Consider the following 18,949-nt stretch of genomic DNA (forward strand, 5'->3'; position numbering starts at 1 on the left):
TAACCAATTATTCTTACAATGACTTTATGACAACTATAAATCAAAATCTTGAACTTGTCCTTTAGAAAAATTAATCTTACCATAATCATAATATTATAAAATAACTATTTCCAGAAAATGAAAATAGAAGCGGCGAACAAGATTCAAGAACATAGAAAGGATAAAAAGAAAGAAAAATATATGCAATTCTTTCGAACATTTCTATATGTCTTTTACCCTCTTAGAGAAATAATAATTGACAAATGAAATTTATTTATTTCTGGTTCCAATCCATTCGTGAAAATAAACCGCTTTCATAACAAGCACAAAAACCACAAAAGTATTAATTTTCTTTTATCACCATTTCTGTCAGTTGAAGGTCTTTGTTTATTAAGCCACCACATTACTAGTTCTTCCCACTATCTCCTACACTTAACAAAAAGTTATGTGAGCGGGATGAGTTTCGATCTACAGCTACAAAATGTATAGTGACTGTGCTATGTTCTGTTTCTACATGCAATTTATACCTTCTGCTTCATATTCAAGAACAATGATAAAACTACGAGACTTAGTGCTATGTCATGTATCCTACCAAAATCTAAAGCTAAAGTGCAAATCTAAGTTATGTGATACTTTGAAAAAAGGGTCCTTATTCTGGGGGTCTTAAGCAGCCTCCAGGAAGAAGGAACTTAAATTTATCTGCATTCTCTATCAAGTAGGCAGGAAGATGAACAGCAGAAGCTGAACGGGGTATTGACCCCATTTTTTTAATCAACTCATGGAAAGAGTATTCTTCTGGGAGCATATCAAAAAGATCATCTCCCTTGCAGATTTTGTCCTGAATTCTTGAATGACTCAGAAAATATTTCCTTTTCACGCGGTCTGCATGGCTATAGGCAGTCATCTTGAACACATACTCTGAAATATACTGAAAGCAAAAGCTGCAGTGCCATCCTGCATCTGAGAAAATTACATCCGTCTGGCGCGAGTGCCGGTATTGTGTTTGGGGACCATAGACGTGGGCAGTGGCGCGCCAGCTGCTGTAGTCCACGGGGAACTCAAATGAGTACATGTAATGCCTCAGTTCAAGATGCATTATGGGAGGAATCCCATCACACCACTGAAGCAGTTTCAAAGTATGAGGACTTGGGATCTCATCTGTATCTGACATGAGAAGAATATCACCATTGGAAATGCCTGCACGGCATAACAATGCATTCATTGCCCCACGCTGTTTTGACTCAAGCACAAATGGGTCCTCGTGTGATCCGGGGACAGCAACTCTGCCAGGATGAATGCCATGGACAATCTTTTGTTTGGCAAAGGCAAATCTTGCCCAGTTTAAGGCGAAGAAGTGATGTTTTGGAATGCCTGTAAACGTAGTATTGGACTCGAGGATAACAAACTTTGATACATAGGGAGAAAGTTCATGCCATCTAATCTCAAGCATGTCTAACTCATTGCTGAAGATAACAGCATCAAAAATGCGGCGAGGCTCGGAACGAAGGGACCAGCCATGAAGGTGGCAAAGGTGTTCCATAGAGACATTTTCTGCATAATAGTGAGGTATACTTGTGAAGGGGGCAGGGGGGTTGTCCCAAAGTGGTCGGAAGAAATAAGTAATCTTTTGGCCATGGATAAAAATTCCAATCATACAAATTGGCACCAGTAATAGAAGCACCACGCAAAAGAACATGGGAGGTTTTTGCCTAGAAATGAGGTGTGGCCGGGGAGCCAAACCTCGAACTTGAAGGGGAAACATTTAATATTCTAACGGATTTCCCCAGTTTCAGAAAGACCATGTTCACCTGCAGCAGTTTCAACAAAAGGGATTAAAAACAATTATAAAATGTGAACATTATATGAAATGAAAATTCTATGAAAATGCATTATAAGTCCCCATAATAAAGATGAAAACACTTTACTAAGAAAAGTGAATTTCTTAGCATGGATCTAGTTAGTACATGCAAAAACATCACAAAGCTACATATATGGAATTCCAGGTAAAGAAGGGAGTTTTGAAACTAGATATTGTAGTTGTTAGCAGGAGATACCAAAACTTCCAAGCAGTGAGGTGTGTTTGCGGTTGTTAAGTAGTCTCACATTGAAGTCATTTCCATAAAGAGTTAGAAAATATGAACAGAGGATCCTTGAGTATGCTTTCTTAATAAGAAAACTGTAGAAATTTATGATCCAAGTCGTCCACTTATATCGTCAATGATAATAAATCATGAATCAATCTGTCTAACTTGTAGCATAACTCTTTAAAGGAATACTATCATTTAACCTAACACAAATATTTCCAACTTTTTATTGTTTCCTCGTATCATGACATTCCTGTATAAGGAATGGCTTTAACTTTTAAATAAATAGCAATTAATAATAGTCCGTTCCTAAACCCGGGTTATAAATCATAAAGGAACGGAATCGGAAACTTGGAATCAAGCTGTTTCTAAAACCGAACACAGAGAACCCAAAAGGAATCATTTGAATGGATTCCCCCCCAAACAAAAAGAGAAACGAATTATCCGATCCACCCTCCTCAGAATCTATCTCTATAGAATGGAAAACCTCAAGGATAAAATAATGAATTGACCTCTCGGAGGAATTGTGAAGAAGGCATATTGCCCCACATCGAATGAAACAAAAAATATTAAATAATTCTAAAGAAGAGAAAGAAATACCATAGAGAAGTTGCAGAAGAGATAGGATTAATTGGTGGAAATGGAAGAGAAGAATCCATAGAAAGGCCGAGAAGTGCGATGGAAGGGGAGAGGAAAGTAGAGAAAATCGGTGGTGCACTGGTGGTGGTGTAAATATCCTATCCTTGGTAGGAATAGAAAGAAAGAGCCAGAGGAAAGGGGGGGAGAAGACAAGGACAATAATAGTATACTGTTATGGTTACCAACACCTTCAACATCACCATCACCAACATAACACGTTCATCTTCTCGATAGCAACACCAACACTAGGCTCATTACCACTATTTAACCTAAAATTCATTATAAAGAGTAAAAATAAAAACATAGACAGTAAATTTTAAGTATCTTAATAAAAATAATTTCTCCATTTAATCTCTCAAATGAAATTTTTCCTTCCTTAGCCCATATTACTCGCGGGCGGTCATAATTGGTAAACTTATAAGTTAAAAAATTCCTTCAACTAAATTAATTATTACATTTTAAACTTAAACATACTGCATTAAAAATATAATCATTCATGAATGTAATTTTATAATTTTTAAAATTAATTAAATCTACCAATATACTTTAAAACAATTAATTATTTTCTTACGTACATTTAATCTCAAAGACTTAAATAAGACATGCATATTAATTAGTAAATCCTATAATATCTATATCTAAATATATTCACATTAAGTTTCAGATAAATCCTAAGGTAGCTTTGCTATTCTTAGCCGGTCCCAAGCCCGGATAAAAGGAGAGGGTTGTGTTAGGCTTTCGACAGTCAACATTAAACTTTGTCGAATCTCTATGACATGGATCAATTACGTAATAATGTGAATGCTAGGTCGTTGTCCGGAAGCAACGTGCTGTATGGCTCGAGTACAGTGTTAAAAGAGCAAGGGCCGCTGCATCGCCGCCCGGATGTAGTGAAAAGTAAGCAAGGGTTCCCACATTTTCGTGAACGGGTGTGGGTAAAGAAGCTAGTTCATGACAGGAGGATTCGCTTTGGTACATGGAATATAGGCACACTTACTGGAAAATCTATGGAAATAGTGGATGTTATGGTGAGGAGGAAGATCAATTTTATGTGTCTACAAGAAACTAAGTGGACAGGTGAAAAAGCGAAAGAATTAGACAACTCGGGATTTAAGCTGTGGTATACGGGAAAAATCAGATCAAGAAATGGGGTAGGGATTATTGTGAACAAGGAGTGGAAGAAGGATGTCGTGGATGTAAGAAGAGTAGGAGATCGTATCATAGTCTTAAAATTGGTAGTGGGACAGGACACCTTTAATGTTATTAGTGGGTACGCACCTCAGGTTGGGTTAGCAGAACACTTTAAGGTAAAATTTTGGGAGGATCTAGAAGGGGTACTTCAGGATATACCCCAAGGAGAGAAAGTTTTCCTAGGAGGGGATCTCAATGGACATGTAGGTAGCGTGGCTAGAGGTTTTGAGGGGGTGCATGGGGGTTTTGGCCTAGGGGAGATGAATGGGGAGGGTAAATCCATCTTGGAGTTTTCGGAGGCTTTGGATCTTTCTATAGCCAATACATGGTTTAAGAAAAGAGAGGAACATCTTATCACTTACAAAAGTGGAGGGACATGTTCTCAGATAGATTTCTTCCTTATCAGGAAGTCTGATAGGAAGTATTGCTTGAACTGTAAAGTTATCCCGGGAGAGAGCTTGACTACCCAACATAGAGTTTTGGTTATGGATGTAAGAATTAGAGATAGGGCAAAGAGAAGAAGTCCTCTGGTAGCACCAAGGATCAAATGGTGGCACTTGAAGGGTGAGAAACAAGGAATCTTCCAACAAAAGATATGGGAGGGTTGGTGTGGACAATCACAAGGAAGTGCAAATGATATGTGGAACAAGATGTCCCAAGAGATTATTAAAGTGGCTAAAGAGACGTTGGGTGAATCTAGAGGTTTTGGACCTAGGGGTAAAGAATCGTGGTGGTGGAATGAAAATGTTCAAAGCAAAATTAGAGTAAAAAAGGAGTGTTTCAAGGAGTGGTCTAGGTGTAGAAATTCTGAAACTTGGGATAAGTATAAGATAGCTAGAAATGAAACCAAAAAGGCGGTGAGTGAGGCAAGAACCCAAGCTTTTGACGGACTATACCAAGCTCTAGGAACCAGGGACGGAGAAAGATCTCTATATAGGCTTGCTAAGGGTAGAGAGAGGAAGACTAGAGATTTGGATCAAGTAAAGTGTGTTAAGGATGAAGAAGGCAAAGTCTTAGTGCATGAAAAAGATATCAAGGAAAGGTGGAAGGCGTATTTCCACAACTTATTTAATGATGAATATGGATATGACTCTAGCAGTCTAGACACAAGAGAAGAGGACCGGAACTATAAGTACTATCGTCGAATTCAGAAACAGGAAGTAAAGGAAGCGTTGAAAAGAATGAGTAATGGTAAGGCGGTGGGGCCAGACAACATACCTATTGAAGTGTGGAAAACTCTTGGAGATAGAGGTCTTGAGTGGCTCACCGAACTCTTTAATGAAATTATGAGGTCAAAACGCATGCTGGAGGAATGGAGGAGAAGCACGTTAGTGCCAATCTATAAGAACAAGGGGGATATACAAAATTGTGCAAATTATAGGGGAATCAAGCTCATGAGTCATACCATGAAATTATGGGAAAGAGTGATCGAACGGAGATTAAGAAAGGAGACTCAAGTTACTGAGAATCAATTTGGTTTCATGCCGGGAAGGTCGACCATGGAAGCGATTTATTTATTACGGCGGGTGATGGAGCAATATCGCATGGCCCAACAAGACTTGCACTTGATTTTTATTGACTTGGAGAAAGCGTATGATAGAGTGCCTAGAGAGATTTTGTGGAAAGCTCTAGAGAAGAAATGGGTTAGGGTTGCATATATTCGAGCTATCCAAGATATGTATGATAGGGTATCGACTAGTGTTAGGACACAGGGTGGAGAGTCAGACGATTTTCCCATCACAATTGGTTTACATCAAGGGTCAACCCTTAGCCCCTACCTTTTTACCTTAATTCTGGATGTCCTCACGGAACAAATCCAAGAGATAGCGCCGAGATGCATGCTTTTTGCAGATGACATAGTCCTCCTTGGAGAGTCGAGGGAGGAGTTGAATGAGAGGTTGGAAACTTGGAGACGAGCTCTAGAAACACATGGCTTTCGCCTAAGCAGAAGCAAATCAAAGTATATGGAATGTAAGTTCAACAAAAGAAGGAGGGTACTCAGAGGTGAAAATAGGAGACCATATTATCCCTCAAGTCACACGGTTTAAATATCTTGGGTCTGTAATACAGGATGATGGGGAAATTGAAGGGGATGTGAATCATCGCATTCAAGCAGGATAGATGAAATGGAGAAAAGCATCGGGGGTGTTATGTGATGCAAAGGTACCGATCAAGCTAAAGGGAAAGTTTTATCGGACTGCGGTAAGACCGGCGATTTTGTACGGAACAGAATGTTGGGCGGTCAAGAGCCAACATGAGAATAAAGTAGGTGTAGCGGAGATGAGGATGTTGCGGTGGATGTGTGGTAAGACTCGACAGGATAAAATTAGAAACGAAGCTATTAGAGAGAGGGTCGGAGTAGCGCCTATTGTAGAGAAGATGGTGGAAAATAGACTTAGGTGGTTTGGGCATGTAGAGAGAAGACCGGTAGACTCTGTAGTAAGGAGAGTAGACCAGATGGAGAGAAGACAAACAATTCGAGGCAGAGGAAGACCCAAAAAGACTATAAGAGAGGTTATAAAAAAGGATCTCGAAATTAATGGTTTGGATAGAAGTATGGTACTTGATAGAACATTATGGCGGAAGTTGATCCATGTAGCCGACCCCACCTAGTGGGATAAGGCGTTGTTGTTGTTGTATTAAGTTTCAGATAAATCTGTAACCTAGCTATGCTCATCTTCGGTAAAGTGAATATTAACTCTATTATTACCACTAAACAGTTCCATTCCAGATTTGGAAGCTTTGATTTGTGATTTTTTTTAATATAAGTAAAATCTTGTAAAAAAAATATTTTTCTTCTTCTAAGGATTGAATACTTAATCATATATTAATAACTTGTATTGAATCAGTTGGTTGGGATTTGTGAAGTTGACGTGGTCCTCTTATCATTTTATTTATTATTGAGGTGGTTTAATATTACTTTTTTTGTTTGTTATGTTGTAATATTTGATGGAATGATGCGGCAATTCAAGCTGTAAAAGAAAATTAAAGAAATAATTTTCTTATTCCATGGATCTATCTTACTGCATTGGAATATATATTAGCAATTTTGGTACCAGCTATCCCCATAAAAAATAGTTGATAGGAGTATAACAAAGTTGTCTAATTCATAACCGACAAATTGTCTCGAGATTATTCTTTCTTAAGGTGCAATGGCGATTCAACTTTCATCTTTGATTTTATTTATTTTTTGTCTGACAATTTTAATCTTTGAATTGATTTAATTAATTATGACATAAAGTTCCAAATTTTACAACTTATTTTCAAAATATTAAACCTTACAGATTACTCGTTCGAATTTAAAAAACTTACCGCTTTGGTGATTAGCACAATAAAAAATAAGAGTAGACTAAATAATTCTAGAATAAAATAAATATTTTTCTTTGCTTTTATCTTTACAATTGTGTTACCATTTAAATTATGGGCTTAATGTTTAGGTACTAATAAAGTAAACCAGCTATTATATATGTTATTTGATACGAATATAATTATTATAAAAATTAATAACTTAATATATATAATATTTTATTTATAATCAAATCTCAATTTTTTTTCCTCTTAAGTTTATCATCATTTTATTTTTATTATTATCGCTATTATCATTACTAGGGGAGGGGAGAGAGACATTTTGTGTCTTTTTACTTATATTAACTAAAAATAAAAATGAAAAGAAGAAAATTTAAAAGTTAAAAAATGTAACTAACAATATGAAAGTAGTGGGTAATTATCAAGAGAGAAGTAATACAAATTTAAAAATTAATAAAAGATAAAATAATCTAGTAAAATATGTATATCAATACAAGTTTTTATTTATTTATTATTAGTATAGATGTTAATACTCTTTTATTATAGTCTCTTATTTTTTGTGCAATGGTGGGGCTAGAGCCCCTGGACGAAAAGAATTTTCTTAGTCACTTATTATGAGCATAATAGTTACCACTTTTAGTATTTTTTTCAAAGGAAAAATAGTATTTATAAAATACAAATAAATAAATAAATAAATAATATAAAATAATTATATCTTATTGGATATTGACTCGCCTAACAACTTATTGCAACCTATAAAAATATATATATAATATCTTATTGAAGCGTAATTTTCTCGAAATATCTAAAATAACTCATTGTCACGATGAAAGTACATATATATTTTTATCGTTTTAAATTATATGATATTTAAATTATTAAGTTTTATAAAAAAAATAGATAACTTTTAAATAAATTATTTATCTTTCTAATCAAGTAGTCATTTATTTTTATTATATACTAAGGATTGATTAATACGTTCAGTATCGGAAGGAATATTACTTTATTTGCTTTGATAGGTTCAGTAACCTTACATGCTTTAATTGATCATAAAAGCATCTGCAAATGAATCATTTCATGGATTGCAAGTCAGCATGGGCTGCAAGCGGCTCTTATACTACTACTAGTAAGCAGTCAACGATACTTTATGAAAACTGTCTTAATGTCGTCCTAGTATTTCAGTTTTTTTTTTTTTTTTTTTTAACTAAATTCTTTATTTAATTATTTTTTTCACTTTTTTTCCTCTTTATTTTCTCTGTTGGATTGAATGATTTTTTTGAACGTGTAAAGCACGTGTCCCCTGAAATAAGTTAAAATTGTAGACTGTTATTTTTTATATTACTTATAAATAAGTCACACTCTGATATATGTATTATATAAAATAAGTCGTAATGTAATCTATATATTATTCAATTATATAATATCACATAACTTATATTGTTATATTAAACAATTCATTAATCAAAATCTAATAAAATATTATCTAATTAATTTTATATTCATCTAATCAAATTTAATAAAATATTATTTAATCAATTGTAATTAAATATTATTTAATATATTTTAAATTTATCTAATAAAATAATATGATCTAATTATATCTAATAAATTGATCTTAAATTATCTTTCATCCATCAAACAAATATATCTTTTATTAAGATTAGAATAAATATATTTAATAAGGTTTTAAAATATATATTTATTTTATCTTTATCTTGATTTTCAAAATAAGTTAGAGAGCAAATATTATATATTTGATATAAAAAATTATAAATATTTTTTTCTATTTTTAGTTCATAAAAATCATTTAAATATGATTAAGGTAATTAGAATAAGTATATGTCCATATTTAAAACTCAAATAAATTAATTATTATCACACTTGTATATGTTTTAATCAAGGCAATTACAAACAATTAAATTTTTTATTATAATGAAAAAAAACAAACATGAGAATCTTATACAATTTATTTAAATGTATTTATGTAAATTTTTTTAAACACTATTACAATTAATTTAATTTATGATATTATTCGTATGTAATATTTTTTTTTATTAAAAATATATTTGATAAATTAATATTAAAGTATTTATTATATAATTATGTAAAAATGAAATTTAACCTTATTTTATAAATATTAACTAACTAAATTTTCATATAAAAGCTATTAAATAGTATTTTATAATAAATATATTAATTAATTAGATTTAAATTAATTTATAGTATAAACATTTCAACTATATAATATAAATATTATTCAAAAATAGTATTTATTTCATAAAATTATTTTAAACAATTTCTAACTAAAATAATTTTATAGGATTTTAAATTAAAAATAAATACTAGATTTTATATCGATTCCTTCCGATGCATGAAGTTGATTAAACTATAAATTTTTAAATTTGTACTTAGTATTTTTGTATTTAATAATATTTAATATATATAAATTTATCATTTATTAAAATATTTAGTATCATATTAAATATAATTAAATTAAAATTGGGTAAAAAATAATTATATTTTTAATTACATATTAAATATTTAGTATCATTCACTAATATTTCATGGAATGCATGGGCGGCAAGTGACCTTAAATCTTAATCTTATACTATTAGTAAGGTGAAATTTTAGTAATCAACAATAGTCAACAATACTTTTGTGAAAATTGTCTTAACGCCGTGGTAGTATTTCAGTTTTTTTTTTTTTTTTTAAATTAATTCTTTCTTTTATTCTTTTTTCACTTTGTTTTCCTCTTTATTTTCTCTCCACGGGGATTGGATGATTTTTTGAATGTGTAAAGCACGCGGCGACTAAAATAAGTTAAAATTGTATATTAACATACCATGCATGTTGTCGTCCATGAATTACAAGTCAACAAAACTACAAAAGCACCGGGTTGCCTTAGTGCAGTATAGTGAATAATAATGTGACCAGAGTTAAAAAATAATTATAACTTTTCTGTTTTTTTTTTTAAAATTAAAATTAATAATAACTTCCATTTTTTTCTTTTGCTTGTCCCACATCTTTGAAATATATATATATATATATATATATATATATATATATATATATATATATATATATATTTATTTATTTATTTATATATATATATTAATTTAACTGCAAACAACTAAGTTACAAACAAATATTGAAAAAAGTCAAACAAATAAAAGACTAAAAACTCAGCAAATATCAATGATTATAAAAAACAAAACATGACAAGATTCACTAAGAATTTCTTTTAACAAGAGAGTCTAGGTTAGTTCGTTGAAGGAAAAAAATATATTTTACCTTCCACTAATTCAAAATTAATGCTTAAAATGACATAAGACAAACAACCACTTATGAGTTAGGGACTCTATTTCAAGAAAAATATCTCTACTTCTTATACTGGCAGTACTGGCAGTATAATACTGCCATGAATATATACTAAGTGACTTTCTCTCCTCCCTTAAATATCCTAACCACCTTGTCACTTCTAAATTGATTACTTTTCCTTTGAGCCACAAAAGAGACTACAATATGTAAATGAGTATAAAAGAAACGAGAAGAGAGAGTAAAAATTGGACGAAAATAATTACGATTCTCACCTCTTTCAAACCCACACTTCACAATTCTTTATATTCCAATCATTCCACTCTTTCAAGGCCAAACCTCTTTGAATTATTTCAGAAACGACAGGAGTTATACAACTGATAGTTGTTAGTTAAGCTTTTTAGTTTGTTATTTCACTTAGTTGTATCTGAATGGTACCATCCTAACTGTTAACTCTAGTTCCGGTAAGATACTTCCATGCTTCCTATAATACACGTTCCCCATTTATATCGATCATCTTAATCAATAACAATGGCTTTCTACTTCTATGGAACAACCCCTCTCCTCTACGAGCTCTATAATTTGTGATCACACCAAGTCAGTATCACTTGCATCATCACCAACAATGTTAAGTGTTAACTTTATTTTGTTGGTCAATTCTGCTAGCTGGATCTCAGTTGCCTCGTTCTAAGCTGTCATACAGGTTAATGAAAGCATTCTCTGGTTAAGCATTATATTCATCACCATCTTGTGTACACCCCTATCAACTATGAGGTGAGACTTCAGTGGAAAGGCTTTTGTGCTCTTAGTGCATATTTTATGAAGGGAGTGGCTAACTGAGATTGCAATCCTTGAGTTTTTTTTTCTTCTAAATTTTCTTTTCTTTCCCTTTTATATATGTTTCTAGCAGTATGTCCCCCCTTCCCAAAAAGAATACTATCTACCATAATTGTTGTTGTTGCTACTTGCAATCATTTTTCCACCTGCAACTTAATATGCCTGCACACGGTTACTTTACACTATTATATTTGAATGTCTTTTAAAAGCACTGCCGCACTGGCACCATTGTGTATAGGAATAATATACTTACGATACCTCTAAACATCTTTCTCATAAGCATTACCCAACAGATGCATACAGGGGTGCGAGGGTATAATACAGTTAATTAGCTTTTGGGAGAAGAGGTGGAAGCTCTATTCCTCACCTCTTGTGGAGGAAAAACAAATTTGAGTCTAGACTAGACTTGTCAAAAACAACAAATTTCTGAAGAAAAATCAAATAAACAAAGTGTTCAAAATTGAATTCCAATCGCCATGGTTGTAATTTGGATAGCACATATGACATATCTGAGGAAGGGACAAATTCACTAGCATCTTTGAGTACTCTTCACGCACGCAATAGACAGCAGTGACCTTTTCTGATGTTCCATCTGCATAATCGACTCCAAAAAATAGAGTCATGGATGCTTCATATGATAAACTATCTGCTAAACAATAGTTCAAACCAAACCCAACAAAGAATTAAAAAAATAATAATAGGAGACCGATTAAAGACATATTTTGTCAGTTTCAGCAGTAGTTGTACCCCGGGAAAAAAGGAAAAGAAAAGCCTTTAACTTGGTCTCCATACCATAGTAATCTTGCCACAAGCTGACATTTTGGTCACAAGTTGCAAGTGCAGATTCTTATAATTTCCTGGCATTTACGAAACCATTTATTTATCTCCTATTGATGCAAGGTTTGTTTCCAGGTCAATGCAATGCCTATATAAAGCAAGGCCAGGGTGCGGTAATGCTAGAAATCTGCAATGAGAAACAGTTGAGGAATTGTAGAAACAAGATAAAAAATCTCCTGTGGGATCGTATTTTTGGAAAACAACACCCTAAGCCAATTCCACAGCACATACTGTTTATAGATATCTCTGGTTTACTTAATTCCATCTTTTTGAAGTATAAAACTTACAATGGCAGAACAAAGGGAAAATCCATTTTCACAGCCACCATCTATGACCAAAGTAACAACAGAAATCTCCACCAGTTGATCAAATTATTGTCTTTGATTTGCATAGAATTTAAGGGCCTGTATTGAGTGAAAATGTTAGAAAGCAAATTAAGAACCTTGTGGTTTTAAATATTATACAAAATAGTTTAAGTTAAGTGAAGGAAAAATCAATTCCAGCTGAATTGAATAAAGATAAAATGCACGAACATTTAATAACAGAGAATGTTGAATATCAAATTGGAAAAACAAAGCCAGATAATTCTAACCAAGACACTGTTCAAATATCCAATGACCGAGGAACATAGAAATATTGTATAAATTAAACCCTGGAGGCAACTGAAATTTGTCTGAAAACTGAGTTTATCGAAGCAAATTTTGTACAATACATAGTTCACAGTAGAGAGCAGAAATAAGATATTGATGCAGACAAACATACCTTCAGCCACAAGTTCCCTGATTTTGAAACAGATACTTTAATCAAAATTTGTCGAAGGAGTTCAAAAAAGGATTTCAAATCTCTTCTTGTCATGCATCAAATTTCTATAGTAATCCTTTATTTTTTTTTTGGAAGGCTTCTATAGTAATCCTTCATCCCCAAAACTCTACCGATTCTGCAAGTTTTCCACTGCTAAACTATATAATTTGCAGCAAGACCTGATGAGCCAGTTATATTGGTTTTTTTCTTCTTTAGGAGCTACAATAGCCGTTAGAAAATTTGCTTACAAACTAAACATTGTTCCTAATGGCACCATTTTCAAAGCCGCCTCATAAACCAACAAAACAGAAAAGGGCCAGGCCCAAGGTTCACTACACCAACTGGCACACGAGAAAATAAATTATAAGAAAAATTCAACATCTAGAGCAGGGATACAAATAAAATGGATTACCATAGTAACCTTCATCAAATTGTACTTATTTTTCCCTGTTCCAGGCTAAGGCATTCACAAATCTCAGTCTACAGTAAGCTTTAAGACATTTGATAAATATTAAAATGCACGAGTTACACTAGTGTAATTTAATTTCTTATATGTGTGTTAGGATTAAAAATTATTTAATGATTACATGATTATTTAAAAAAATCACATGAGTTTATCTTTTATATTATCAAATGAGAACTTCCTTATTGTGAAAACATTAAATTTATAAATGTTGACCATACAACCATACATTTGATGATTAGGATTGAAATTTAAAAGTTAGTTAGTGAGCAAATGACCACTTAATAAAAAAAGTCATGTATTTTTAAATCTTAGTCATTGAAATAAGATGCAAAATTTGATTCAAATCCACTATAACATATATATGGTTACATAAGAAATGTATTCAATAGATTATTTTTAATAAATAGATTCAATTACAACTTAGAATATAAAATTTAAAGATATCAAATAAGAAATGATATTCTAAATCATTGAACTATAATGAAATATACCATCAATACATACATACGAAGTGTAAGAGCATGTTTGGATATGGGTTGAAATGGAGATGGAAGGCCAAAATCGTGGTGAAAGGCTAAAAAATCAGAAGCAACTCTGAGTTGCTTCACATCTATTATGGTTTTGATCACGAATATGATCTGCAGTAACGTCATCCCAGACACGCGCGAAGTATATGTTTTAGATTAGTATCTTTCAAGTGCGTTCAACTTAAAATCCAAATCCATTAAACAGAAACAACCTTTTACGTACTGCTGCTTTGGTTATACGCACATCAAATGACATTCAACTTCATACCAAACACGTTGTAAGTAATTTACCGGAAATAATAAGAGGGATTAGCTCGTATGACTATGCTTTAAAAAATATGTATTATAGTTTTAAACTTTAAATTGAATAAACAAATAAAAATATAACCTTCTCCCGAAAGTAAAAGAATACATGAACAGAAGCCAGAGAAAGTAGTATAAATATGAATGTGTATGCGCGCAGGTGATAACTATAACTATGTATTTATATTATATTCATAAATATCGTTAATTACTGACTAATGTAACAAAACGTTAATAATATGTTTCATACAAAAACTGCGTACTAGGAAGTTGTTATGCTCATGCACACAAATTAAGCTGGATTAGATACAATTATCCAAAAAGGAGAAGTTGACAAAGTCAAGATTGAAAATATGTTGGCATTTTATCTGCTGGTCTTCACCAATTTGAGTCGTCGTGCACACCCAACGAAACTTCTGCAGAACAGAACCGAAACATATTAGTTGGTTACACTTAAACTTGGAAAATAGTATACTATATATCAAATATCAATGTTTTTCTGTCCAAGATATCGATAACTATTCTGCTAATGGTATCAATACATTTTTGCTTGATTTTCAATCAAAACATTAATTCTAACTATTATGAATGAATCGATAGGGCTTTGATTTGGTTGAGAATTAGAAATTAATTAAGGTGATAGGTAGGTAGGATGCACTTGCCTCCATGGTACATCTTGGGCGAGAAGCCAGTCACCTTCTTTGTCCAGATAAGCAAGTTCATAGTTGTTTGATTGTTGATGATGACCTGTTAATTTGAACTCGACTAATTAATAAATTAACTGGAATTGAACAAGGGCATGCATGGATGAACTTTGTCATATATAGTTTATACTTACATTTTCCAAACATGTCCATCAAGGTTTCCTTGAGCGTGTGAAATGATTGATGCATACTGAGATCAACCTTCCGTGCAATCCCCACACCCTCCATCTTCACCTTCACGTACAGAGTATTCGATGAATATCCTTGGAGACTATGAGTTTGACGATGATCAACCCATACCATGTGATCAATATTATTATTATTCCCGACAACCTCTTCCACATGAAGTTTCTTCCTCCAATGGTTTACTGGTGGCCAACCCACTACACCCTCCTCCTCCTCATCCCTAAATATTGATAAAACAACAACAACAATAATAACAACAAGTTAAACACAGATGGATGGAGTTTTTGAAGCACCCAACCCAACAACACGGGATTAGCAAGTGAGAGAGAAGTAGCTAGGCCTAGAAGTACGTACTTGGTGATGTTAGAGCATTGGCTATGGTGATCATCAACAACATGGTGGCTTGGAGTTAAAGGGAGGAGAGACAGAGTAGGAAGCATAACATGGTGTGGTGGTGGTGCATGTTCCATCATCATGAGTTGGGAGAAGGTACGTTTTTTGTGGCTGAAAGGCTGGTCGTAGGCACGAGAATGGGTTGAGAGAGCGAGACCCAGTTGAAGCTCCATTCAACGCAAGCAAATGATGCAATGTGTTGTTGTTAGTATGGTATGGAACAATAAGAAGAAGAAAAGAGAGAGAGTGAGGGCTGGGGATGAGGGTTTTAAGTTGGCCTGGCGGGTATGGGGACAAGGTGTTGGGGACAAGTCTAAGCTGTCCCTATCAATGTTTCCCTTTTTCCCGACCCACTTCTCCTTCTATCCCTTCCTATTTATAACACCTAATTATCTATTTTATTAAAGTTTTATAAATAATTCATTTATTTAATAATAATAATTTTTTAAAATATAATTGATAGTATTTTATTTTATTTTTTAATTATTTATCAATATATTCTTTAAATTTAGAGTTTTTTTTTTCTAAAACTGATTAATACAAAAAACATTATAAATTAATTCTTCTAAAAAATTAAATATTATTTTAAACTTAGTATTCTTATAAATTGGAATAGAGTATTATACTACTCACTGTTCTGTACCTTTCAACTTTCAATTTGGCTCCCTCCACTGCTTAGATTCTACTCTCGTCTTCCATTACTGGCGTCCTTAATTATGCCTTTTTCTTAATTTCTTCATATCTCAACTCATTCATAGGCTTTTGCTTATTTATTATTACGCAAACTCGCCTAACATGTATTTTCTATTAAATTAATCGATCTTGTTTTACTAGGACAAAAACATATTTGTTAGATGTCGATAGATTACGAATAATAGCGAAAGATCTGAAAGAAATTTTTCATGTTCTTTTATGAATATGAGTTTGACTCTTCTTAAAGTTATATAAAATTTCGTTGGTTGGACATTTCCTTTTATGGATTAATTACGTAATTGTGACGACATGAAACTGCAGTTTAAACTCACTATAATTTCTTCAATAAATCATTACTACACCTGACATAGTATTTACTATTTTTAAAAGTGTTTAATTTTGGATTATTATTAGTGTAACGAATTGAATTAATTATTTTCAAAAACATCACTTTTTTATAAATAAAATCCTAAGGAATAATTTATTTTATGGGTAGATAAAATTGATTTTAAGTAATTGAATGAAATACTCATAGAAAACATTGAATAAAATTGGAAACTATGTCAAAATTAATCTCAATTATTAATTCAAATGGGAATACATGCTTTTTATTTATTAAAATTACGAGAATTAAATTTCTAACAAAAATAAACAGGATTTGAATTTGTTTATCAAACATACAATTACATTTTTGAGTTTGATCTTGTTTATTTTAAAGTTGAGTAAAACTATTTTTGATATAATTAATTTTAAACTCTTGGACCTGATTAAAATATATATATATATTAAAATATGTATTCGTTATTAAAAATACAATACAAAGAAAATAGACGGGACTTGATGAAAGAAGAGCGTTGCATTTACGCTCCATAAACGTGTGCTTTCATTACGGGGTCACAGAGTTGGAAAGCAAAGTGAACGCCCACTTCCTCTGCTGGCTTGAAGAACAGGGTGGGTTTATCTATATTTTTATATTTTATTTTATTTATATTTATATAATTGAACCCACTTGATAATTTATATCCATTAGATCTTGAATCCGCCATTGGATCCACCTCAATTCGTGATTAAATTAAATTAAATCAACCTGTACCTCGAAATAAAAAAACAGCAATTGAGATATTTTATAAAGAAGTTAATTACGAGATTATAAATAACAATAATAACAACTTAAAAGACGTTAACATAAAAAATTACTACTATCTCATAAGACAGCATGTTTTCAAAAGATGGATATGCAAATTTGTGTTAAGAACTTGACATAATCTTAAATTTTATGATAATAAAAAATAAAAAGAAGGGTCCTTGATCAGATACGCCATTAGTTGGCCAAAAGATTACTTGTAGTATTATAGAAGATTTTTAGCACTAAGATTACATTCATATTGCTAATGATTTAGACAATCTGAGTATTACATTCAACGTGACATTCATAGTGCTTATCAAAATGGATTCCCAGGAGAAGTTTGATGCCAGAAGGAATCGAGGTAGTGAGGTACGCACGCGGTTCGCTCGAAAGATCCACTCTTTAAATACATAATTTAATATAGGGGACCGTATCTTAGTGTGCAATTACATGACATATTCTCTTTTAGAAAGTTATCTCTGTGCAATAAATTCTTACATTTTTTATAATTAAAAACATAAAAATCATTAGAAAAGTTTATAGAAGCCCATTATCTTTTCACATCAGAATGAGACACGGATGCAGAAATCAATAAAAGACCGACAAAGGGAACAGACAGGGAATCTATCTCGCAAGGATAAATGAATAAAAAGCAATAACAAATTATTGCTAGACAGAAACTAACCAAAAATGAAAAATGTTTCCCTTCCCTATGCGCGTTAATAATATATTCAGATGCTTAATCATGCAACAAATCGGAGAGATTGAATATTCTTGTTTTATGGTCTGTGTTTGAGCCACGCACGAAGCTAAAGTCCCAACAATATTCAACCTTAGAAGCATTGCCCCCTGCCCTAGACTCGCAAAATCACACTGCACTGTTGCTGTCAGTGATTGCTAGAAGCGTGTAAAGGGGTTTTCACGTGATGCCCCAACATGCACACGAGGCATCTGGGCCGGTGTACCCCCTCTATTATGCACCAATGATATATACTACTATATCAGGTAAATATCACATAAATGATTAAAAATTTAACTACTCTCACTCTTTTCATGTGTACGAGTTTGAATCCCTTGATCCTACTATCCTTACTTGATTAATTAGAACCCCTTTTTAGAGAGATTTTCTAATGTTTAAGTGTGTGTTTGAAGGATGTTGAAAGAAAACTTTACACATTCCAATGCAAAAATAAAAAAAGTTACATGAATGATAGATTGAATTTAACACGTCAGTTTAGTTGGATGCAACACTAACCCAAATATTTAGGGGTGGTTTGACGGTGTTCAAATAGGAAGCAAAAGAGAGGAATTTTAATTTTCAAAAATTTGTGTGGATCTAGGTTCATCACCTACATCTTTTTCTTTCTATTTTAATTTAAATATTTGTTTAATTCTCATTAATTTTCTTTCGGTCATTTCTTTCCACATAATTACCCATTAAATTTGAGTAACTACAGCTCTAAAAATCTTTTTTTTAAAATGATAATTATTACAACAACAACAACAACAACAACGCCTTATCCCACTAGGTGGGGTCGACTACATGGATCAACTTCCGTCAT

General features: G+C 32.4%; 2 protein-coding genes across 2 annotated transcripts; both read right to left on the reverse strand.

The window, feature by feature from the left end:
• Nucleotides 1-348: 348 nt before the first annotated feature.
• On the reverse strand, nucleotides 349-2,944 carry LOC100807933 (beta-1,4-mannosyl-glycoprotein 4-beta-N-acetylglucosaminyltransferase). Its single transcript, XM_003542584.4, has 2 exons — nucleotides 2,664-2,944; nucleotides 349-1,787 (listed from the first exon to the last, which is right to left on the reverse strand). Exon 2 carries the CDS (start codon nucleotides 1,739-1,741, stop codon nucleotides 629-631), a length of 1,113 nt encoding a protein of 370 aa, XP_003542632.1. The 5' UTR covers nucleotides 1,742-1,787; nucleotides 2,664-2,944; the 3' UTR covers nucleotides 349-628.
• An 11,556-nt stretch (nucleotides 2,945-14,500) lies between these two features.
• On the reverse strand, nucleotides 14,501-15,916 carry LOC100808466 (auxin-responsive protein IAA29). Its single transcript, XM_003542585.5, has 4 exons — nucleotides 15,530-15,916; nucleotides 15,124-15,395; nucleotides 14,948-15,032; nucleotides 14,501-14,701 (listed from the first exon to the last, which is right to left on the reverse strand). Exons 1-4 carry the CDS (start codon nucleotides 15,739-15,741, stop codon nucleotides 14,650-14,652), a joined length of 621 nt encoding a protein of 206 aa, XP_003542633.1. The 5' UTR covers nucleotides 15,742-15,916; the 3' UTR covers nucleotides 14,501-14,649.
• Nucleotides 15,917-18,949: the final 3,033 nt, after the last annotated feature.

Source organism: Glycine max, chromosome 13, assembly GCF_000004515.6.
Source record: "Glycine max cultivar Williams 82 chromosome 13, Glycine_max_v4.0, whole genome shotgun sequence".
In the NCBI taxonomy this organism is placed as follows: Eukaryota; Viridiplantae; Streptophyta; class Magnoliopsida; order Fabales; family Fabaceae; genus Glycine; species Glycine max.